Raw genomic sequence first — 24,407 nt, forward strand, 5'->3', positions numbered from 1 at the left:
TTGTCGTCTTCGTTAATCACGTTCCAATAGGCTGCGTTATCAGCGAGACTTCTTTTTCTAACGTCTCGTTGCAAACAAGCAAATCCATCGATATTGCCACGTTCGGCCACTCCTCCTTTTTTCGCGCATCGTTTTGTTTTTTTCCTTTTTAAAAATTTCCGGCCACCTTTGACGATCGTTCGATTGTTGCCCAATGTAATCCCACATCGTCAGAATGACTCGATCCAAATATTCTTCAGCGTCATTGCGTTAATGCGCGTCGTTTCCACTTGCCGAGGACAACTGATAAGGGTCGCGTAGGAACTGAAACAAGAGCCGAGGTGGTGTGGGCCGGTAGGTCAAGTTTCGTTTGACATGTTATCGTCGTGATCGCGACTTATCAGCTTTATAACAAGCGCGATCTCTCGTGTTGTACTCAAGGCATTAGAAACAAACTACACTACCGGTATCGGTGTTATTCCTGTGCGTTCTTTGCAAATGCAGCACCGAGGCGTTGCGTAGATCATCGATCAAAATGAGCGGTGTTTAGAATTTTTGCTGAATTAAAAAAGTTACTACAGTCTGCAAACCTGATTTAGGATGCACGTCTTAAGTAAGACATGTTGTTTTTCTTTGTGAAAGCGCGGCGGTGAACGGATATTCGTATGTGCGCATGTCTATGTGATGAATAATGTTGAACGCAAATGTTATCTTGAACTACGCCAGCATGTACGGCAGCTGTTCTCTGCACCCGATGTAAACAGGAAGACATCTCAGCGCGAGAGTGAATTAGTTGTGCCCGCATTTTGATGGTAAATAGCATTGCGATTAAGCTTGTGTGCAGTGGTTCGATCGCGAAGAAGCACAGTCGACTGCGCTTACAAAACTTGGACGTTAGTAGCAAATGTTTGCCTTTTGATTATTGCTATACTCAGCTGCTGAACGTAATTGGAAGCGCGGGAAGATGCATGTACCTTTGACATATCGCGCTAAGGATTTTATTTCTATTGATCGTAATTACGTAGTTAGCTTAGTTACGTACACTATCAATTAAGACCAAGAAGTGAGATGAAAAATTAAGAAAAAAGAAATGAAGCATGCCAGCCAAATAAACCAAGATAATGCCAGGTCACAGTTACAAAGTTGGAAGGTATTCGAAGGATACATGCAAATTTTGCAGAATCTCCCTTAGTAAATTGTTTTCCTGAAAACCTGCATGTTGCGATGTAATTGACTTCGAATTCCGGATTAAATTTATTTTTCAGTTTGCCGCAGCTTATGCATTGCGATGTGCTCAAACACCTGCACAATTTTTATTTACGCGTTGACATCATCATTCATACCAAACCTCATTGTTTGGTGACATGAGAAAATTTTCTGGTCATATCTCAATAGTGTCATTGATACTGGGCCTAGCATTTGAGATTAACTTCATGCAGTATCAAGTAAAAACATTTTCTTAATGCTTCCTAAGCTCCACACTTGCGATGTGTTGTCTTATGTGCAAGAGGCATGCGGCGGAACTACAGTGCGAAAGAAAAAGGAAACTCTTGTCAATTTGTTTGCCCGAAGAATAGATGTTTCTGCAGAAAGCATTTCATTAGTTTGAAGTGAGTCGGATAGCTGCTGCATCATCTTTTCAGGTGTACATGTTTACTAATTTATGCGTGCAAAAGCATCGCTAAATTCTTCAGCTGTGAGTCAGCGCTTGTTGCATGTGTTGTTATTTCGTTTTGTCCTGGCTTTTTTGCACGCTGTTGTAGATCGTGTGGCGAAATTTCTACAACTTCACTATAGTGTGTGTCAGTACTCCTTTAACCATATTTATTCCCATCTCCCTAACTATTCCAGATTAAAATCCATCAGCATGACGCATTGGGGGATCAAGCTGTTTCACGTAATTGGATTCTGCACATATGCGTACTGCATCTACTATTCCGAGGTTCACTTGGACATTCCCCAGCGGACTCCATCTCACAAGAGGTTTGGCCGCTACAAGTACCTCACCCACTGGAACTTGGTATGGACTGCATTTGTCAAAAAACACTTCCCTGTCGAGAAAAAAAATTCACTGTGAAAAGAAACACAAAGTACACCAGGTGCCGATAATATAAATCAACCTTGTGAAATGCATACTCACCTTTCTTTTTATTATTATGAAGAGGTACTTTGTCTCATTTTTTCTCCTATGACTGTGGCAGAAACATACTGAAACAATGAAAGCTTCACAAAATTATATTAGTCAGCCAAACCTGAAAGGCCTTTGTGTAAACAAACTCATGTCTTTACATGCTGTGTTCTTGCTTCAAGTGCAGAACAGTCAGGGTTCAGGATGAACACATAAAAACAGAGTCATTTCTCAGTTGCAAGAAGGAATAATTAATGTGAAGCATCCTATATGTTGTAAATTGGCGTTACGGCACCCATTTTTGGGTCAGCATCAAAAAAAATTTACAAGCTAAAGTAAGGAAACAAAACCTCTAGTGATGTAATCTAGGACATGCAAACTATCATATAAAACTAATTCAGAAAAAAAAATATCCAGTACAATGTATTCTTTAATGCATTTTTTTTATGTGCGGTTTTCGTAATGTATACTATATTTGCTTGTATAATACAAACACTGCCTAGTCTTAGATAATGTTGGCTATCTGCTGTTATAACAATCTGATAAAATTGTGTGTGTAAAATAATGCCCCCTGCTTATTCCTCAGAAAAGGTGTTCCCTGTGTTTATCCATGCCAAGGACTATTTAATGTCTCCACTTGCCTGATTAATTTCTTCACATTAAACGATTCAGCTATTTATTTTGCCTTGCTGTAATATTCTGTACTTAGTGGTGATTTTCTCCTTTTTGTCTTAGTTCAAAGGGACATTAGGGTTTTCGTGGCACCAAGAGTGTCATGAAAACGAGGACATGGGTCAGGACACACCTGTTGTCAATCAGCGTTTATCCCTGCCGACTGTAATCTTGTCCAGTGTTTTGCTTTTGCCCTGTAATCCCAGCACTTTGGTCTAGATTCCGTCTTTACGAATGCATCAAGTAACATTTCTTGCCCCCATCGTACGCTCTGTCTCGATTCTCAACAAGATGGGTTCCATTGTAGACATTCCAGGGGTTCATGTTCACCCTGAGCTGTTTCCTCGACTTTGCGCCGATACGAAATAAGCAACGGCTCAAGCAGGTCTACGACCACCTCTTCGTGGCACTGTCGCTACCAGCATGCTTGGTGAGTTTGCCTCATCCTCCTTTCGTTGCGTGGTAAAGTGAGCTGATGTCATCGCATACTTATTGAAAAGCGACAATCTATAATCTTTTTTTGGGGGGGGGGGGGGGAGCAAGCAAGAATGTTACTGTCTGTTGTACCTGTGTAACGCTGAACCAATCAATTTACACGCATCGGTTTGCAATCATTTGCAGCCAGTCTTGCAAAAACAACCATAAACTCCACTTTCTTTTTTTCTTTGCTCTTTTTTTCCCCTTGCAGTTTGTGACTGGATTATTCTGGGCACTCTACTTCTATGACCGAGAGCTGATTTTTCCAAGATCACTAGCAATCTACTACCCATGGTGGCTCAACCAGTTGTCGGTGCGTATGCGTCCACTCATTGCACAGCCTTTAGAAGCCAACTGCAATGTAATTTAAAACAGTTTTAAAGGCCTTCTTTCTGACAGAGTGAACATGAAGGAACCTCTGTAAAAAATTTTGCGCAACGGAGGCCAAGGAGGCACTGTAAAAGTGAGCGCTGGATTAAGCGTTCAGCGCCAGTGGTTTGTGAGCACGTGATGGAATCACTTTTACTAGTGTTCTTAAATCCTTCGAGACCCCAAGGAATGTAACTGCCCTGGTTGGAATTCAACTTCCAAACTCAAGCCAAGTTTAACAATGTCAGAGATGAACCACTGTGACAGAGTCATTCATCGTCCTGCTGGGAGTACTGTGGTTTTAACTGAAAGTCTGCTGAGGCACTGCTGCAAAGTATATCGCACATTCTGTAAATCTTCCACGTGTTCTTTTGTTGCATGTTCTTGCTTGGCATCGTTATGAACCTGCCTGCCCTTGTCAATTACAGCACACCACCATTTCGTTGTTCGCGCTGCTCGAAGCCAAGCTCGTCTACCATGCCACGCCTGCCAGAAGAGATGGATTTCGCACCATCTTCATGCTCGTCTGCACCTACGTCGGATGGTAAGCGGATGCATGCTCTCTAGAACACTTGCTTCCAATGCATGCCCCAAAGAATACAAAAACATTTTTCAGAATGCAGTTTATTATGATGCGAGCGGCACACCATTACCTAGTAAGGATGTCACACAGGGTTGACCTCTGTGCCCTGCTGGTCTAGGTCATGAAACAGCATGCCGGAGTCATAGTTATGACCAGTACGGCATAAATGTTAAAAGCGGGAGGGGGGGGGGGTAATGAATAAGCATGGACTGTCTATCTTTTCCACCACACCTGTCATCCTTTGGCGTGCAAGCCAACCCCAATTTCACTTATGTAGACCTGTACTTGGCTGCAGGCCATTAGAGGAAGTAAAGTCTGGCTGTCTACTGCTAGAACCATAGAAATAAACTCGGACTATGCAAATGTTGCCACTTTGTCTATCTACTGTCATTATTACTTTTATCCAGTTTGCCAGGAATGTGATATCAAACTTGGGGTGTCTACTGTAGAAGCCCGTTACTATGCCTCAGGTTCATACCTCATCAGGTGGACTAGAACACCTTCAAGAATGTGCCATGTGTAAACATGCGTATTCAAGTGCTTGACGCGTTTTCCGCAATGCCGGCGCAGTGTCGCCAAGTCATCGTTATATTGAACTTGAGTGCAGATAAGAAGTGAGAAATGCTTCATTAATTACAGTGCTACGTGCATTGGCTGTGACAATTATCATTAGATGGTTCCGGAGCAGGAGAGTGCGCAGGATAAGCACTTTCCTGTCCTGTGTATGGGACATACAGTACAGCACAGCAGCTGTCCTGCACACTTTCTCTTTCATGTCGGACTTTTGTGCTCGATCGTATCCACCAAATGAATCATTATTTGTGTGCCTCCCACAGTGCACAGTTCGACTTCCACATGAAGTTTCTATAATCACTTTCAGCACGTTTGCTCACTCTGATGGTTAAGGAAGAGGACTTTGCTCATGGCAACATAATTTGTTATTACAAATTTTTGGACATAGCAGATATATATTAAATCAGACTTAAACAGTATAGATGTTTTAAACCAGTTTCAAAGGCTAGCTTAAGCTAGTCTTGAACCAAAAAGTCTAAGAATAAAATGTTTCTTCACCTGCAAGTTGTCCTGAATATCACTGTAGTAAATGCCATACTATAATTTTTACCCACATGGAAAAATAGTAGTTGCAGACACTTTATGTAGCATATCAAAAGCTTTTGATGGCTGTTCACTCTGGTGACTACGTTGATATCAACTAATCATATCGTTTCTTGTACACTTTGTTGTCATTAGTTCTGTTGAGCCACTCCCAAAAATGTTTTAAAGTCGGCTAAAACTGGAAGCTTTTTCTGTGTTCCCGCCATCCTGTTCACCACCACTGCTTAGTGATGTGCGCAACTGTTGAGATGGTACTGTCAGTCAGTAGAATTCAGCAGGCACACTTTGTCAGTTAGCTTTCATGGTGTAGTGACCAAGTGAACCAAGTTGAACAGATTGTTAAAAGTAACATCAACGCTAACAACTCACTCACATAATCTGTGAACCACATCCAGCGTCTAAGTGCTGTTTCCTACATTTTTGCAAAAAACAATAATAATAATATCTGGGGTTTAACGTCCCAAAACCACGATATGACTATGAGAGACGCCGTAGTGGAGGGCTCCGGAAATTTTGACCACCTGGGGTTCTTTAACGTGCACCTAAATGTAAGTACACGGGCGTCAAACATTTTCGCCTCCATCGAAAATGCAGCCGCCGCAGCCAGGATTTGATCCCGCGACCTTCGGGTCCGCAGTAGAGCGCCGTAACCACTAGACCACCGTGGCGGGGCGTTTTGCAAAAAACGAGGAGAGAGAGAAAACGTTTAGCTTTGATTATATATAGTGTGTATTCATCATCGTCATTTTCAGCCTAGTATTTTATGTCCACTGCAGGATGAAGGCTTCTCCCAATTGTCTCCAATTTACCTTATCTTGTGCGAGCTTCTTGATTGGTCACTCATTCTAAGTCCTCTGTCATTTTCAGCAACGTTTCCCATCCCTTGGTATTCGTTCTGCTGCTCTAACTGACCATTGGTTATCTGTCCTTCACATTACATGACCTGCCCAAGTCCACTTTTTCTTCTTAATGTCAGCTGGAACATTGACTCCTCTTTTTTCTCTAATCCACTCTGCTCTCTTCCTGTCTCTTAATGTTACACTTATCATTTTCTGCTCTATCGCACACTACGTGGTTCTGAACATTTCTTCTCAGGTTTCTTTGTTATATATCCTATTATTTTAACCTTAAAACCTATCTTGTACTGAACTTGATAAAATATTTGTGGTGCAACTGAGACAAGCAAGAAAACAAGAATAGACAGGATTTCTTGCTTGTCTCAGTTGTGCCATAAATATTTTATTAAGCTATGCACCAACTCGCCCAACATCGCACTCTGCTAATGTACTGAACTTACAGGTGCATTAGACACATGTAAGCACAGTTATCTCATGGTGTGTATGAAAGCACTAAAAGGAAGGTTTACCAGATCATCGAGCTTTTTCAGGTTTGACAGAATGAGTTTTTATTGAAGTCAGCTCATATGAAAACTTGAAACAACAAGTGGGGACAGCAATGAGTATGCAAGGTGCAGGAGTTTGAAAAGGCAACCCGATTAAGTGCCTGGGTAGGCATCCTCAACAATATGGCAATCTGTAGCACCGGTCTTGTGAAAAGTCTCTTTATAAGGGCACCGTGTCAATCGAGGAAGGATCCTAGTGCCGGCCTCATCATTATCAATGGTTATCGTTGTGATATCTCTGATGTATGGACATTCATCTCCAAACTAGTGACTCCTAGTGCAGCTTAGCTTAACAGTTCTTGCCGGTTATGTCAGTGCACACATTTCATGGCAACTTCAAAAAAGACTTGCGTGGCATTGAGTGCTTGCGAGTACAGATAACAACCTGATGCATCTGTTTGTGCATTAGCCAAATGGCAGAATCCTAGTATCAATTTACATTTTCAGATATGGCAACATGTGCTGTCCTTCATTTATATTGCATCTGTTAAAGATTTACTCCAGCTGAGCTTCTACTTGTAAGATAGACGGTGTGATTCTGGTAAAATGTGTAGTGCATGTCTGAGAATGTGACAAAGCAATGAGATCCCTGTACATTGTGAAATTACTTAGAGCCGTCATTTCCACAAAATCTGAAGTAATGAAAGTATCAAAAGAGAACACGGGCGTGGCTCTGCGGTAGAAAGTGTCAAAAGAATAATGTAACAGCCATAAACTAAAAGCATCTCGTAATGTCTTTAACAGTAGGTTCTTTTAAAGAGACTCTAGAGCACCTTATAACCACTAATCAAAAGATAACCTCACTATATGACTAGATTGCCTTGTGAGTCTCCTGTCACGAAAAAGTTTAGAATCCATCAAGTAAGCAATGTTACAGGAAGATGTCACACCTTCCGAGTGGCTTCTCTCTCTTACGTTGTCGCACGACATTGCCTTGAGCATTATCTCGTTTTTATTCTTTAATGTTTTGGCCTCTACCAGTTCAGGCATGCACAGCAATCCTCACAACTCAGCATGTTGCATTTGCTATGTGCAGAGCAAAGCTGTGCAGCATGCTTGCTCTTGTGCACCCCAGTCCAGCCTTACAAAAATTTGCAGTGATAATATTACTGAAGATGTTGTTGCAATCAAGAAATCAGCCAATAACTCTTGGGCCCGCTTGATGTGCATCTGATAACAACATTGCGAAGGAGTGACCATGCGATACTTATTCCCATGTAGTGCAGTACTTTATGGCTAACAGGTTCACTGGAGTTTTTTTCACATTTTGGCAACATCATCTTAGTACTGTAGAATATTGGTAACCATAGCCTGAGGGCACAGGGAAAGTGTGTCTATTTAACAGGAGTTCCACTTTCTGAGAGACATGTGTAGGAGCACAGCAGTCAAAAACAAAAACCAATTGAAACTAGAGGTAGTTGTTCCCTTAATCCTTAAGCGATTTCAGTTTACTGAAATTCTACTGTAGTACGTTCCAGAATTGCTTCAGGCCCCTTCAAAAATTTAGAGAAGTAATAAAAATATTAGCATTTTAAAAACGTCAAATGCATCCTCAGATACTTCTGATTGTGCATGTGTTGCGATATGTACTTGCATGGCACCAAGTTCATTACTGAAAGCAAAAGCAGTTACAAAATAAACATTTGCATGTTTGCAACAATGCCAGTTAGGAAGGTGCGCTCGTCTATTATTTTCAGCATTAGTGGTTTGCATTAGAACTGTTTAAAAAGACTGCTGCACTTGAAACATAATTCAATTTGAATAGTCTGTACAATTCCTGCTTTTCCCAAGTATCATATAGAGTTAACATTTGTGGACATAACAAAGCTCTGCAGAAAATTCAGGATTGTAAGTCTGTTCCACTATCTGTTTGTGTTTAATGATGCTGAAGATGGAAGAAATGTGTTCATGCTAATGCTCAGAAAAGGGGAATTAACAAGCACCTGAATGGAATGTTGAAACACGAGTACTGCTCTTTTTGAATGAAAACGGATGACCGATTCTGAATGGGCATGAGTGTATGATTATGCGCGCGGTGTTTCAATCGCGGCATTGTACCAGCGATCACTGTCACCGTGTTTGTGGGCTCGATAAAAGCAAAAGTGCCGTTCTAAAAACAGAAACGTTCCGGTGCTTTCTTGTTTCTGGTGGATCTTCTCACTTGTTGCGTTTCCGCTTCGTCGCCCTCTCCTTGCGAGCGTGCTTGCGACCCCCTGCCTCTGCGTTTGGGTTTTGCGACAGCCTTTTTCGGCTTCTGTTCCTCGGGTGATGTTTCTTCTATGCTAGGACCGAGAGACGAGGGGGACTGCTGCTCGGGAAGGGGTGGGGTTTCTTCCGAGACACTTTCTGGCAGCTGACGCATAGCCATTCGCTTTCTCAGTGGCATTGGGGTGTGGGTCTGATCTCTGTGTTTCGCTTCCTCATGACCTGCGAGTGTAACTTCTCTCGCTGGTTCCGCCTGCTCCATCGTCTCCACGAGCCGCTCTTCGGCTTCCACCGGTGGCGAGCTTTCTGAGACTGCAGGTGTCAGCGAGCATGTTGCGTAAATGGATTCTTCTGCACTAGTCACGTTCAAACTGGCCTCTTCATTACCGGCATTAGTTGTAGGTGGTGACACCACTACGTGCGAACTTAAAGAACTTTCGCCAATCGACGTCTTATCGGCATCTCTTGGTTGCAAAGCTGAGTTTTCTGTAGGCTGCTCAGATGATTTCTGAGTGCTGTCAGCATGACATGCAGTGAAAGACAAGGGTTTAAGATCTGACTGCTGTCTTTCGTGCAGAACAACCGAGGAGTCTGCAAGTTGTGTCTCAGATGGTGTGGTTAAAGGTAGCATGTGACTTTCCAAGCGAGTTTCCGAGGGCACGGTCAGTCTAGAGGCTGCATCTAGCTCTGTTTCTAGTGAATGTCTCAGATGTGAGGAGCTGCCTATGATGGCAGGAGATGTTGCCTCCACTTTGTTCTCGCACAACAGCTCATTCAGAACAGCTTCTGGGGATAGAACTGCACTGTCTGATAACGTGCCCAGTGCTTCATCGGCACTTTCTCCCGCCGAAGCATCATCCTGTACCTGCTGCCCAGCCAGAGGAACAACCGTGTGTTCCTTGGCACACGAACCTATTATAAGGAGCTCTACAGAACCCTGATCAGAAGACAGTAGAGCAGGGTGGGCAACTGCATAGTCTATAGACTCGACACTGCCCTCAGTGGTGCTAACCAACAGAGAACATTGTTCATTTGTGTTTGGTGCATACACTTGCTGGCTTGTCTCAGTCAACTGGCAGCCTAATGTAGGTGGAAGATCTGTCGAAAGTACAATGTCCTCAGCTGAAACTTCAATGACTGTAGCCACTTCAATACCCTCTAGCCCTACAACAGAGTGCTCTTGTGTGTTCAGCACAATGGCTGCCTCGGCAGCAGAAGTGCCACCATGTTCTTGCAATGATGATGCAAATAGTGTGGATTCTGCACTAGTATCAAAGCTTGCAGAAACGCTGGACTGCTCAGGTTGAATAACAGTGTTCTGCTGCAGATTTGTGTCATCTTCACGCTTCGGTCCACATGGTGGGCTCGCTACATCTATAGTAGCCACTTCGTCTTTTGTTTGGATTCTATGTGATGGCGTGGAATGTTGCGTTGGCCTAGAAGTGTTCTCATCTATATGGTCCTGTTGCTGACAATGATCTGTTTCGTCATGCCTTGATTCCTCACTCAACTCTTCAGCTACTGTTAGCACTAGAATTACATTTTCATTAGGCACAGGTGCCACTGCAGCTTCTGCTGCATGTTCCGGGGCATGTTTTACTGATTCGTCATAACCTGAGAGATCCTGTTCTGTTTGCTGGGAAAAGCTCTCAGCCATTAAAAGTGGTGTAGGCTGCACTTCATACTCTGTGGAAACCTTATGCTCTTTGTGTAGCTTTTTAACATCATCTCCACTGTTAGTTTTACTTTCTTCGTTCACACAATTTGCTCTTCTCACTTCATCTGCCGTATGAACTAGTGACACCTCGGATCTGTTGATTTCAAGTGGTGCCAGCCCAGACAAATCGATCGGATTGCTTGCAAGAGCTTGTGCTGCAGGTACGTCCACTTCGAGTACACACATTTCCTCAATAATAGGTGCAGTTCTTTCTTGAGGGCTGTTTATGTCTGTCTGCTCCACCGTCACGAGCACCTGCATGTTTTCAGATTCAACCTTTGTTGGCAGGGCTGCTTGAACATTGTGCTCAGTTACAGCACTGCTTTGCAGAAGCTGCTTAGCTCCATCTTCAAGTGCGGGTGTATCAACAGATTTGGCTTCCTCTCTACCCTTCATGCTTGTCAGCTCTGTGCTTGTTTTTTCCTCTCTTGGCAGTAACAACATAGGTTCCGCTTCCACATGACTTAATATTGACACTGTAAGATGGTCTTGCTCAGCACAAGCTGTGTCCTTGTCTAGACTGCCAATTCTGCCCACAAATACAGATTCACTAGCGGACTTGTTTGCCACTGCCTCTATGGGGGGAGGAATGCCTACAACTTCCTGCTCAAGCCTCGTCCACTTCTGGTTCTTTGCACTTTCACATTCAGTGCCCTTTAATTCTGGTGTTGCTGTGTAATCTTGTTCAGTACCAGCAGTAGCATCTTGGAGGACATCCATTTCATTCCTGGACACAAGTTCACTACAGGAGTTCCTTCTCTCCTTTTCTGTGGGTTGGCTCTTCAGCTCTGTCTGGCTAAGTGTCATCGTCTCCTGGTTTGGAAGTAATGATGCAGTTGGACCTCCACCTTCTAATGTTGGCATCATGATGAGGTCATGCACAATGTCAATGACACCCTCTTGTGGTGAGTCACTTTTTACTTCGAGTGCATGCTTACCAGAGTCATCACTCTGTTCAAACACAATGCTCTCCACGTCTCCCTGCATGGCACTCACTCGTTCTTCATCAGTGAACAGTGCCTGCTGATCATCAGAGTGCTTAAGTGTTGATGACCTATCTTTGTTTATAGTGCTCTCCTCTGTTTCGACAATTTCAGGTTTAAAGGCATAATCTTGGGGTTCTTTCTCGAGAGGGCCCTCATTTTCTGCCTTCTTTGTGCTCGCATGTTCCTTACTCGGGATGTTGCTTTCTCCTTCCGCATCTTCCAATAACTTCGCATTAAGGTCCTTTTCACCATTATTGGCTTTCTTTTCGAATTTGTTTGTTCCACACACAGGATGTGCAGGCTCGCGTGAACCATATGCGGAGTGCTCAGGCATGTGATCGCTCACAGAGATGATCTGCTCAACGATTACGTTTGCATTCTTGAAAAGTAATGACACGCTTTCGGTCTGAACATCCTCCACTGGTCGGAGAGCTGTATCTGGATGGTCTTCGGCACCAATCTTCTTTTCAAACTGACTTTGTATGGCGGGAGCAGTGCCAGTGGTAGTATGAACAGCATGCTTCTCAGCTTTGTCAGTCACATCACTTTCAATTGCTTGCATCTGGTGGAAGGACAGCAACGTTCCTTCACCTTCCCCGTCTTTTATTGTTGGTTTCTTTGTTAAGTTTTCGCTGCTTACAGTCACAGCCTGCATTTGTGGCTGGTCACCTGTAACACCAAATTCAGGTTGCATAAGCTTGTCTGCCAGATCACTGGCCTCTTCTATGTGATCGCTCTTCAACTCACCCTGTTGAGCACTTGACTTTTCCTCATGCAGAATTGGCAACACAACTTCATTCTGATAGCTTTTTGATGATGTGGTGTCATCGTACTTGGTTAGATTTGGCTCCTGCTCAGAATAGCTTGTGAGTATTTCCGAAGCACCTGGAGCCATTTTATCTAGCACCGATTTGGTCTTTATGCTTTCAGTTGGGAGACAAGGCAAAGAGCGCTCAGCCACATCAGCTGCTAATTTTTCACCCTCTTCACGGTTGACGGCTGTACTGGGCAGGGTGGATTTGCTGGCCTTCCCAGCAGGCTCTTGAGATACGTGCAATTGCTTTTTCCTGGGAAGGTTCTGTTTATCACTACCAATCTGACTCTGTTCTAAAGATGAACCATACTTCGTTGATTTTGCTTCACTGTTGTCTGATAGGTCATCCAAATTTTCAAGCTCATGAACCACAGGCTTTCCACTTGTTTCAGCAGAGGAAGGATTCTGCTGTAGCTGCGTGGTTGCATCCTTGTTATCACTCTCGGGTAGCAGTGCTTTCACTTCAGTGGCACAGCTTCCAGGGGATGGCAATGATGTCGACAGCACCACGTTGGTTTGTTTTAAAGATGGGTAAATGTACTCGGTGTTCACAGTTACAGTGTTGCCTTGTTGTGGGAGAATGCCCTCCGGTTCAGCTCTGTTGGCTAAGCCAGAAGTGAAGACTGGTTTCTCATGCATCCGTGTTTTGTGTAGAGGCCCCGGCTGTTGGTGTTGTCGATGGTCATGGGAATGTTCCTTTTTGTGTCCGTCACCTGCATTGTGTCTTGAATGGCATTCTGCTGGTACAGCCTGTGCTGACGAAAGTCTTGCCACCGCCTCTCGCTCTATAGACCGTTCTTTTGTCGATACTTCTTGGAGAAGCCCCTGAACCTTTTGCTCTGATGCTGGACTGCCCAATGAAGGTGGTGCTGCCAGTTTGCACACAGGTGTGACAGGCTCTGTTGAGGATTTGGCATGCTTGTATGCAGCACCATCAAGTTCTTCAACAGAGGAGGTAGTAGATTGTGTTAATGCTAAGCTTACAGGCACATTATTGGGCTTGTGGATAACATCTGTTCCATGATGTGTGCGCTGAACGACACTCACTTGTTTACTCTCACCAGCTTTGTCCTCATCGCTTGGTAAAGTCGACATGCTGGCTGCATGATGTGTCGCAGTCTTTCCTGGAGCTATGCTTTTCTTTAGTGGGTTTGCTGCCTGCTCCTTGCGCTGAACGGCAAGCTGATCTTGTCGATCCTCCACTACAGTGCTCTTTAACTGTTGACAAGTATTGCCCTTATCTCGCAATTCAGAAACTTGAGTCGCTGCAATTTTTTCATTGGTCTTCGGTGACGATTCTGCTTTGCGTTTCTCTTCCTGTTTCTCGGGCAAAAGATTTTGTGATATAGTTTGGCGAGGTGGCTCCTCATTCTTTGGGGATGACACAGCGGAGGAATGTCCTTCAGGTGCAATTTTCGTCGGCAAAGCATGCTTTTGTAGATGTTTCGCAGACTCTTTGGACTGAGTGGGAGTACTGCCCTGAGTATGCTTGAGTGGCATGCTTTTTGAACTTGGCAGCAGTACCTTATCTTGCAGTTGAGATGCATGAGTTGCTGCAACTTTCTCTTTGGGTTTCTGCAACAATCCTGCTTTGTGTGTCTGTTCCTGTTGCTTGGGCAAAAGATTTGCAGATTTAGTTTGACGGGATGATGTTTCTTTCTTTGAAGATGACACAGTGTGAGATTCTCTTTTGAGTGCAGTTCTAGCGTCTGAAACATGCTTTGGTATATGTTTGGCAGACTCTTTGGATTGAGTGGAAGTGGAAGCATGTTTCGAATTTCGCAATTCAGACATTTGAGTTACTTGAATTTTTTCATTGGGTAACAGTTCTGCTTTGCGTAACTGTTCCTTTTGCTGAGACGAAACATTTTCTGATTTAGTGTGACAGGACGGCGTTTCTTTCTTCATAGATGATACAGTGCGAGATTCTGTCTTGGGTGCAGTTTTTGCCACTGAAACTTCCTTCTGTATATGTCTTTCAGACTCTTTGGACAGAGTGGGAGTGCTGTCCTGAGTTTGCTGGTGCAGCACACTTCTTGAATCTTGCAATTCAGACACTCGAGTTACTGCAATTTTTTCATTAAGTTTTGGTGCCGATTCTGCTTTCTGTATCTGTTCCTCTTGCTGGGGCAAGATATCGGATTTAGTTTTGTGGGATGGTGTCTCATTCTTTGAAGATAATGCAGCACGAGAATCTGTTTTGGGCACACTTCCTGCCACCGAAAGTTGATTCTGTATAGGTTTGGTGGACTCTTTGGACTGAGTGGGAGTGCCATCCCGAGTTTGCTTGGCAGACTCTTTGGACTGAGTGGGAGTGCTGTCCTGAGTTTGCTTGGCAGACTCTTTGGACCGAGCGGGAGTGCCATCCCGAGTTTGCTTGGCAGACTCTTTGGACCGAGTGGGAGTGCCATCCCGAGTTTGCTTGGCAGACTCTTTGGACTGAGTGGGAGTGCTGTCCCGAGTTTGCTTGGCAGACTCTTTGGACTGAGTGGGAGTGCCATCCCGAGTTTGCTTGGCAGACTCTTTGGACTGAGTGGGAGTGCCATCCCAAGTTTGCTTGGCAGACTCTTTGGACTGAGTGGGAGTGCTGTCTTTGGACCGAGTGGGAGTGCCATCCTGAGTTTGCTTGGCAGACTCTTTGGACAGAGTGGGAGTGCTGTCCCGGGTTTGCTTGGTAGACTCTTTGGACCCAGTGGGAGTGCCGTCCCGAGTTTGCTTGGCAGACTCTTTGGACCGGGGAGTGCCGTCCGGAGTTTGCTTGGCAGACTCTTTGGACCGAGTGGGAGTGCCATCCCGAGTTTGCTTGGCAGACTCTTTGGACCGAGTGGGAGTGCCGTCCTGAGTTTGCTTGGCAGACTCTTTGGACCGAGTGGGAGTGCTGTCCCGGGTTTGCTTGACAGACTCTTTGGACCCAGTGGGAGTGCCGTCCCGAGTTTGCTTGGCAGACTCTTTGGACCGAGTGGTAGTGCGGTCCTGAGTTTGCTTGTGTGGTACACTCTTCGAACTTGGCAGCGGTATGGTTTCCTGGCCTTTTGTCGGCTTCTCCACTTCTGCAGGCTTTGTCACTGAAGCGTTCACTCTTGGTGATGCACCAGTGTGCTCCTTTAGCCTATGTTTGTGTTCTTGTGATTTCACTGGAAGCTCACCACATTCACCCTTACTTGTTTTTTTGTTGCCATCTTTAGCTTCACACTTTGCCGATGGCTCAGTGTCAGTCACCACGCGGTTTTCCGTGGTGCTTGCAAAGTGGACATCACTGAGCGACCTTTTGGAATCGGTGTCGGAATGTCTGTTCATTTCTTTCAGTGTAACCAAATTTTCTTTCGGCTGTTTTTGTATTGCTGTTGAGTCTTCTGCCGCCGAGCTTGCTGGTAGTGCTTCAGATTCGTGTTTGTCTTTGCCGACGGCATTCTTGTCAGATTTTTCAGGTGGTGGACCGCTCACCTCTGCTGGACTACTATTAGCCTGATGTCTTTCTGGGGGCTGTACCGGTGGCGCAGGGTTCACAATCATGTTGCCAAATGTTAGATATCCTGGCATGGGCTTAGTAACAACATTTTCTTGAATCTGTTGATGCAAGAAGCGATCGCACTTATGCTGACTTGCCATGGTGCCACCGTGTCCTCCAGTCGACGTCTTCTGAACAGTATCTGTGGAATCTATCGGGCTGAGCTTCTTTTCTGTCTCAATGCTGGGATTTTTCAATTTCGGCAGTGATTGAGAGTTATGAGGCTTTATTTTACCTGTACTGTCCTTTTTATTTTGAACCGGTCTAGGCGGTTCTGGCGACTCTTTCTTATTCTCGGAGGAGAAGTATGCAGACTGTTTTTGCGACGCGGAAATTCTGCTCCACGCCTGCTTGCACAGGGAAGCACCATCTTGTTTCATTTCGAAAGACTGGATCGGAGCAATCTTTTGGGTGATTTCTAGAGGCTCAAATTTAAGCATCGACATTATGCTCTCTCGCCTTAGCTTTTGTAGTTTTGACCTCATATCAGTCGGCTCTGGTGCCTGTTTAGGTTCAACGACCTTTTCCACTTCTTGCGGCACTTCTGGCAAAGGATGCTGCTCTACTTTGCCGATTGCAGGAGTCTTTTCTTTGTTCTTTGATTCGCCAATTCTGGCCGTCTTCTGCCGGATATCCGACTCCGATTTTCTGGATGCAGGCAAATTGCTTTGCGAAGACAGCTCGGGTTTTGATGGTTCTTTAGTCTCGGTACAAGGTCGTCGTTTGCGTGGAGTTACTTCCCGGTTCTTTACCTCCGCAGTGGGCTCTCGATCAACATGCTTGACTGGTTTTACCTCGGTTTCGATTTGACGTTTCGCCGTTGTCTTTTTGGATGATTCAGAAAGGGACTCCTTGATGTCATTCAATTCAGCTTTCTTGGAAGGTCTTTGTTCCAGTGCATTATCCCACTTCCTTGGCTTCTTCGCTTTCTGGCTCTGCGGGCTGGTGTTTGGACTGACACGCTTGTTTCGTCTTGGTGGTCCGGTGAGCCAGACAGCTGAGATTGATGTGTTTCGGGTGGAACGTACGGCCCTTCCGGAAGGGGAATGCTTTCCAATGGAACCTCCTCGATCAGGAAAGTTGGGTTCGGATCATCACTGAATGCGTTGCACTGCGTTTTGCATTGGGATTCATCTACATTTTCATGTTTTGCCACTGCTGCCTTGTCCTGTTTAGAGTCGTCATCTAGGCAGTCGGACTTTCCAGGTGGCGATTCGCCCTTGGTGTGAAGATCAAGGGCACAATCCTCGTCTTTACTGCTGACACTCGCTTGGCTGTCTTGTTCTGGTGGCTCATCTTTGGCTTCCAGGAGGGCTGTACCTTTGTCGGTCTTGGCTGTGTCCGCTTTTCGAGCCTGTAACATAACCGAATGACCTCCGTTACTCAAAGAATCACTGACCTTCAAGTAAGGTTACTTTTATTATCGCACCACTGTAATGGTTTCCATTTGCTACAGTGCCTCAACCCGAGACACTTTAGACAGCCAATGTGCAAAGTGTAAAATTATCATACTGGCACACTCAACGTTTTATGGGTAAGTTAACTAATGCATTGTGATCACATTTAACAACTTAGAAAGAATCGCCTTGTGAGGCTATCTTACATATAGCGTCGGAGTTGAAAAAAAATGCTCAGGTTTGCTGTACAGAAAGTTATTGAGAAAACAGCAAAGATGTTTTTATTACCACTTGGAAAACAACGTGCCTTGTGTTTTAAGATAACTCAAAGCATTTATCGCTTTTCAATTTTCCAAACGCATTGCACAACCACAAAGCGAACTTTTCTGTAAACGTTGGACTAATAAAGACAGCACGACAAATCAGTAACAGTAACAAATCAGTAATCAGTAACGTACTTTGTCATTCATAAACATTGTGCTTAAAAGGTGGCACGACAAACCGGTTTGAAGGCATTTTGCTTGAACTCAAAGTTATGCTCAGTTTTATCTTATGTGTGGCAAGCCACGACTGAGGGCAAGACAGCCTCATACTCTTGCCTCAGGCTCTAAGCATTACTGATGGTGCAGTGTCTGATTGTAAACAGCCCTGTGCCTCACCTTGCGATCATCGTGGACAGTTGACAGAAGCCGCGCGTCGACGCACATGCCGACGTCCAGCAAAGTGCTTGGTTGTGAGCAGAGGATGCATTTTCACCGCTTGGGACGCTCCATGCAAAGGAGGGGGTGTTAGACAACTCTGCACTCACTATCATTGCTTGCGATGTGTACTTTGCTGGCACAATGATCACTTCAGCCATCGTCCTCCTTCATTTCGTATTTGAAAAGGTTCAGACACCATCGTTCTGAGGTGAAATGGGCAAGAGTGCAGCTTTGAATAATGCCAACAGCATTGATCACATCACCTTACAGTCATTCTTGCCATTGCAGCCTTTTTGATTAAAATTTCTTCATCGGCCAGGTTTCTCTTAGACACTGCTCTCGTGCATGGCAGAAATGTGCCAAAGTGTTGAGACTGTGACGGGACGTGCAATTTGTTAATCTAAATCTGAATATTGCTGCTTTGTACCCATATGACTGTACATCCCGTGCTTATCCTCCATGTAGGCCGTAACTTAAATTACCTGCTCATTATAAGGCCTTCAATGTGATTTGTGTCGAAAAAGGCGTGCAGCCAAAAACTGGGAGTATTATTTATTATGTCTTCATTGACCTCCTATTTATCCGCAAAAACTATCTCGTCCCAGGTGTGGGCTAACAACACTGCGTTATTTGCTTCAAGAATGAAAAGAGCACTTTAATTATTTGCACTTCATTTAAGTTTTTACTCTGCCTGCACTTCGCCCAAGCAGCTATGCACACAGTAGTATGCGTCGGAATCGGAAACGAGCACAAGGTATCTTTGATAAAACTGTGTGCACCACCTCACTAAAAGAAATGCGAGACTGCTCACGTAGCGTTGAACCTAGAGGTGTTTCCATCAACCACAATAGTTCTGTCATGCTGAACTTGAAAGATCGAAGCCTGTTCCTGGCCATAGCACCCCCACTTAAATGGAGATGCAAAGGCATTCTCTCATTTGCTGTGATTCTACTGCACATCAGAGATCTCCGTTATGCGAGCATGGCACCTCTCATAGCTCGTCCATTGATTGAGAACACGGAATTTTCCCCAGTTTCACTTTTTTTCTCTTCACGAGCCACTTTCAAGATACTACTGACTAGGAAGTCAGCCATTTATTGTGTCTATTGGTCTTGAGTTGCTTGGCATAGCAATTCTCTGAGGAAATATGTTCATATCTGTAATTCTCTTCGTACATCCATCTCGGATGCTGTAAATTTGCATTTCGAGCTCTGCACCCCCGGGTCATAGCTATAACAGAGGTGTATGCACTTATTTCCAAAATGTTTCAAAACACTGCGCATGTAGGATTTGCGCACTGCGCTGCCAGTCAAAGCGTTAAGGTTCAGTTCCTTCCCTCAATTCCTTCCTGGAGCGGCCACGTGTTAACGTTAAGGTACAAGCTTCTTGGAATGGCCTTGTATGATGATTTCAGTGCACTTTGTGGGAGTGTTTATAATGTTTAAATTGGTGACAGCCTTGCGGCCTCTGTAGAATTAAGAATAATGCATAGAAAAATGGCTCATCCTGCAGAGCAAGGGTTTTTTGTGCACATTTCATAGGCATTTTAGAAAGCACATTACACGTTTTGTTGGCATGTGCTTTCCCTAACAGCTTAAAAGCGTAGCCGCATCCATCGACTCGCAGAGCGAGATTTCTTTTTGATGCAATTACTTGTTACAGGATCGTCTACCTCGGAATGGTGCACGACATGTGGGTGTATCCGGTCCTCGAGTTCATGTCACCAGCCCTGCTGCCAATCTTCATCGGCTGTTGCTCGGCCGCCATATTTGGCGTGTACATTGTTGGAGAAAAAATCAACCACAGGTTCTGGCGTGAGTACACGTTTGAATGCCTTTGGCCACAGAAAAGTTGCATCTGTCATTGACACATCAAGTCTTAGCATCATCTTAGGTTGTTTTAGCAGCTCCACAATAGGTTTACGAAAATGGTTCCACGTTGTGGAAACGCCACAGACTGCTATTATACTAAAGTTGTGTGTGTTTCAATGGCTCCGAAGTTAAAAATTTATTTGCATTACTATATTTACGACACAATTGTAGAAACTATAGAAATTTATGTATCCCAGAAGTACCGTTGCATTTCAGTTCAGTTGCACATATTCTATTTTTACTGATGTGCAAATTCGGTAAAACAAAATGTAGTTATCATCCATAGTTTCACAGTGGACCATTAGTAAGCATGGATGTGCAATTTCTCTGCACAGATGCAACATTTCTCCTAATGCAAAGTAGAAATTCACTAAAACAAAATTCTTAAAGTGTCATTCTTGGCAAAAATTGGGGAATTCGGAAACACGTCTGGAGCATTGTGTGGCTGTTTTTTCAAACAGCATATTTCTTTCGCCCTACGCTGCAACCAGTTTCCTAGGGCTCAAGAGAGATGTCAGACAATAACTACATAATCGTTAATTTGGACAATGTTAGGGTTTATTTAAAGACACACTAAAGAGTGTGTAAATTGGTAAATTACTCTTTCACAATTCCAAAATCACCACGCTTGCTGCGAGAAGACGCTTGGTAAGCGAGAAAACGCGCAAAAAGAAAATGCGGGTGGTGATGCCACCTTGAAATTCCCGCGCCAATCGCCGTGACGTCATTGATCTTCGACGGCGTCTACTAGGACCCACGTAGCTCCTAATCGGTAAAAATGAAGTGCATTGTCCTCTGAGGGGGCCAGAGACTTAACATACCACATTTCAAATAATTTTGTTGAGCGAATGTCGCCAAAATATGAAAAATTCACTTTGGAATCCGTGAAGTCACGCGCAGAGATTTCGGAACGAAATTTAATAATCATACTTTGACCTTAATTTTCTCCTCTATTAATAAGCCTGTGATGATGAAATGAACGACATTAGTGTTTTCAGAGTACAATTTATCAATCTAAACTGATTCATTGTTTCACTTTAGTGTCCCTTTAAACGTAAGCCATGTGAAGCAGTCGTCTCTATTTTATGGCTTTTCTACATCTAGCATTCAAATGTCACGGAACAAAGACTGACTCAAGGATTGACTAGCATCATGTAGACTGTGCACATATCGCTGCGAAATCTACAAACAGGGTAGAGGGTTTTAGCTCACCACCACTTTGTTGTGGTCTTTTTCAGCCACCGCACCTGTGGCAAGGCAGGTGGCAAGCTTATCTGACACTGAGCATGAAGACTGACGCCATAGTAAGTGTCCCCGCACAAGATAATTCAAGATTTCTCTCATCGGAACACTAAAGGTGTTCCTAAGTTGGGCTAAAAAACAATCAATTATTTATTCCAAGAGGTTCAAATCGTCACCTTTAACGAGAAAAGTCTTTGTAACCGAGAAAACAACACCAACATAAGACAGCATAGGTAACACCAGAGCTTACAATAAACGTATTTGTTTACAACTGATAAATGCTAGTCAACCACTGATTGTTAAAGCGGTAGCTGCACTGTCTTCCAGCAGAAAGTCAGATGTGGTTCCACCATATTTTTTTTTTAACATTTCTGTTGAAGAGCTCACCAGGACTCCTTTGCCCCATTTTGAGGATTCTTTGCATGCTGGGGTTGTGTCCTACCCATACAACACAACTTCTGACACTTTTTTTGCATTATATGACAGTTCATGCGACCCAATCTACATGCGGCCATGCGTGCAACGAGAAGAAACATAGCTGGCACCCTTGTAGATTAAAACAAAAAAAAAAAGAAAGAAACATTGTCATACTGTTGTATCTAGTCTTATTACCACACAACAGCACTGATGCCAGGTCCAAACTTCAGTACGAAATTCACGAATGTGAGCCTCTCATGTGCAAAAAGCATGTAACAGAGCATTTACAACTTGGAAATCATGTCCTTAACCCTTTCAGATGCTACCTATGAAGAACTGTCTGTAAATGCGTCAACTCGATAGAATGTTATTTCAAGGCACTCAATATTATATTGGAACAAAAATAATGTAATACGTTAATTTATGTGTGTTACAGTAATCGTTCTTAATTACTTTGTAACTAAATATTTATTTATTCTGAAGCCATTCATACTCTTTTTGCATAAACAGAATGAAATCTCAGGCTAGAAATATAGTGCAAATTTGTTTTAGGCTATGTCCGTGTTAAGCAAAGAAAAATTACACTTTTGACGGGGTCGCGGAAAGCGGCACGTCGAACGACTCGTCGAATATGGTCGTGTCTTCAGCAAACTGATCATATGCAACAGTATGCTGCAAAATAAAGTTAAATAAAGACGAATTTATTATGCAGGAGGTTCAATTCATCCAAAGCTCAACGTATCTCGCTCTTTCTTTGCCCCTAGTCGACACAAGTAGCAAGAACAAGTGGTGTACACAATTGTGTACATAGCGTCTCAAAGGGTTAAACTCCTTAGATTTTTATATGTTCAGCACATTTTTTTTTCTTCCTGCTGCATTGACTGAAAACATTCATTTTGATCTTTTCAGGTGCAGCCCAAAGAAATCATCTAGTCGTGTAACCCTTGTTGAAAAATCGTGCACCTTTATCTAGCAGTTATGTGGCTAGCGGGTTGGAACGATACTGCTTACGTTATGATATTGCGCAAAATTCAGTATCGATCTACAAACAGCGTACAAACAATTGAACCGAGGCCATCAAATTAAGCTTCATATACATACTCTGTGAATTAAACTTGACGTCGATCAACAGTGGTCCATGTAGTTGTGAACATTAGTGGCAGATGAAATTTGTGGTTGACTGTCAGTGACAGACCAGTCAGTACTAGTCAACATGTAATTAAAAGACGTTTTAGCTTACTGTGATGGCTGTTCTTCTAGGGTGTTATCATTACTTAATGAGCACATCTCAGTGCCCCTCATATTTCGTACCAAAGAAGCATGTGCCTCGCAATATATGTAATATCAATCTACAAAACAATTTACCAAACTCTTTGTCGCGAGCAAAGAGGAAAACGTCAGTAGTATCATCAGGACTGACTCTTGGAAAAGTTGGTCTCGCAATTACCTGTTGATTTAGCGCACATAAAACAGTTGTTAGCAGCACCAACCCATGGTTCGCGTCATTGAGAGATTTCGTTTTTCATACGTTATGCTTGGTTTAGATTTGTTATTGTGATGTTTTATCTTTATAACAGTCCATTAATATTTTATGGTGATGTAACATGGGGCATGCTAATTGTGTAGTACTAGTTCCTTTTGACTATTTCGGCATACCTATTTTTATATATATATTTTGGTTTATGGTTAATGTTTCCCTAGCAATTTTTTAACCGGACAGGCATGCGGTACTCTCATATTTGCATGAGGATCCCAAGGTGTATGGTACGGTCTCTTCTGAGAAAATTCAAATGCAACCTTTGCTTTTTTTGAGCAAATAAAAGGTTCATATGTTTAGTGTTCTGACTGATTGAATGCATCATTTTCTACATACGATTTACTAAGTGGACATAGTCATTTGTTAACTTTGCACCTACAGATAGTAAGTATGTGGGCTTTTAACTCACAGGATATGCCCAATCATGTAGCCAGTAAGCACACTGTTCAGTGTGCAAGTATGCTAGCACACTGGCCATAACTGTACACTTATCTAGCATACAGATTGGCTTTGCTGTGAAAATAACTTCGTCTTAGCAGGCAGGCATATTTTGCCTGCTAGCTCTAGGTGAGGACTAGAAGTGACGAGAAAGTTGAAAGAAGACCAGTCTCATGAGATGTGTGTGTGCTCATGAATTATTCTTTGCACGTGTAAGACTTCTAGCTTATCAGAAAGCTGTGTCGCTTTCAGCGTACATATGATTTTCAGACTGTCCATATCACTTCATTCTCGCATTTGTGTGTATAATGGTACAGGCATTACACAATGTCTGAGAGTGACAACCTCAATCACACAAATTCCAAGACAAACGTTTTAAAAAGAGATTGTTTAATGTAAAGTTTCAAACTATGGCCCGCAGACACAAGCGTCTTGCTGTTGCGAACTTTCGCCACGAAAAGCCAAGTTGCTGGCTGACAAGTGCCAAGCTTGCAATGCCAGGATGCCAAATTCAACGGAACAGAGAAGAACTGCGCTGACAGCGTCATCGATGCACATGGCAGTGATGCACAGATACACAACTTTTAGGATGGCAGAAATAGGCTTTTGCTTTTCGGAAATACGTCATGCAACATGGCTGCACTACTCGGAACGTGAAACCGAGACACGCATTCCAAGCTTCATTGTACAAACAACCTAATGTGTAATTCAACTCTGCCTAACTGGAAGAATCGGACAAACTTGTTCTGCGCCAAGGAAACCTTAAAACTGAGATGTTGGGGGTTGTGAAAAAAAAAAAAGCTAGACATGAAGCACTGAAGCAAAAATGCCTCGATATGTCTAAGTAC

General features: G+C 43.6%; 2 protein-coding genes across 4 annotated transcripts in view; one reads left to right on the top strand and one right to left on the bottom strand.

The window, feature by feature from the left end:
• The first annotated feature begins 110 nt into the window (after positions 1-110).
• LOC119397517 (androgen-induced gene 1 protein) lies at positions 111-23,429 on the top strand. 3 transcript variants are annotated; one of them, XM_049417053.1, is made up of 8 exons: positions 113-333; positions 1,831-1,999; positions 3,087-3,209; positions 3,468-3,569; positions 4,054-4,169; positions 19,717-19,868; positions 21,164-21,229; positions 22,494-23,429. In XM_049417053.1, exons 2-7 carry the CDS (start codon positions 1,847-1,849, stop codon positions 21,220-21,222), a joined length of 705 nt encoding a protein of 234 aa, XP_049273010.1. In that variant the 5' UTR covers positions 113-333; positions 1,831-1,846; the 3' UTR covers positions 21,223-21,229; positions 22,494-23,429. The 3 variants fall into 3 exon arrangements, with proteins under 3 accessions (XP_037520870.2, XP_049273010.1, XP_049273011.1); XM_049417054.1 differs by lacking the exon at positions 113-333 and adding an exon at positions 729-791; XM_037664942.2 differs by lacking the exon at positions 21,164-21,229 and having other exon boundaries at positions 111-333.
• The window catches only part of LOC119396343 (serine/arginine repetitive matrix protein 2), a 53,518-nt gene continuing 45,748 nt past the window's right edge, over positions 16,638-24,407 (bottom strand). Inside the window, exon 8 of the mRNA XM_049417044.1 lies at positions 16,638-17,310. Within this exon, the coding sequence (XP_049273001.1) occupies positions 16,819-17,310 (492 nt within the window). The 3' untranslated portion in view covers positions 16,638-16,818. The remainder of the gene's footprint in view (positions 17,311-24,407) is intronic.

The sequence above is a fragment of the Rhipicephalus sanguineus genome, chromosome 6 (genome assembly GCF_013339695.2).
Source record: "Rhipicephalus sanguineus isolate Rsan-2018 chromosome 6, BIME_Rsan_1.4, whole genome shotgun sequence".
NCBI classification, from domain to species: domain Eukaryota; kingdom Metazoa; phylum Arthropoda; class Arachnida; order Ixodida; family Ixodidae; genus Rhipicephalus; species Rhipicephalus sanguineus.

Excerpts from the sequence above, each read along its gene's own strand:
- LOC119397517 (XM_049417053.1), top strand. The coding sequence starts at position 1,847 with ATGACGCATTGGGGGATCAAGCTGTTTCACGTAATTGGATTCTGCACA. Across the intron at positions 3,210-3,467 it reads TGTCGCTACCAGCATGCTTG|TTTGTGACTGGATTATTCTG; the intron begins GTGAGTTTGCCT and ends TTCCCCTTGCAG. Across the intron at positions 19,869-21,163 it reads AATCAACCACAGGTTCTGGC|CCACCGCACCTGTGGCAAGG; the intron begins GTGAGTACACGT and ends GGTCTTTTTCAG.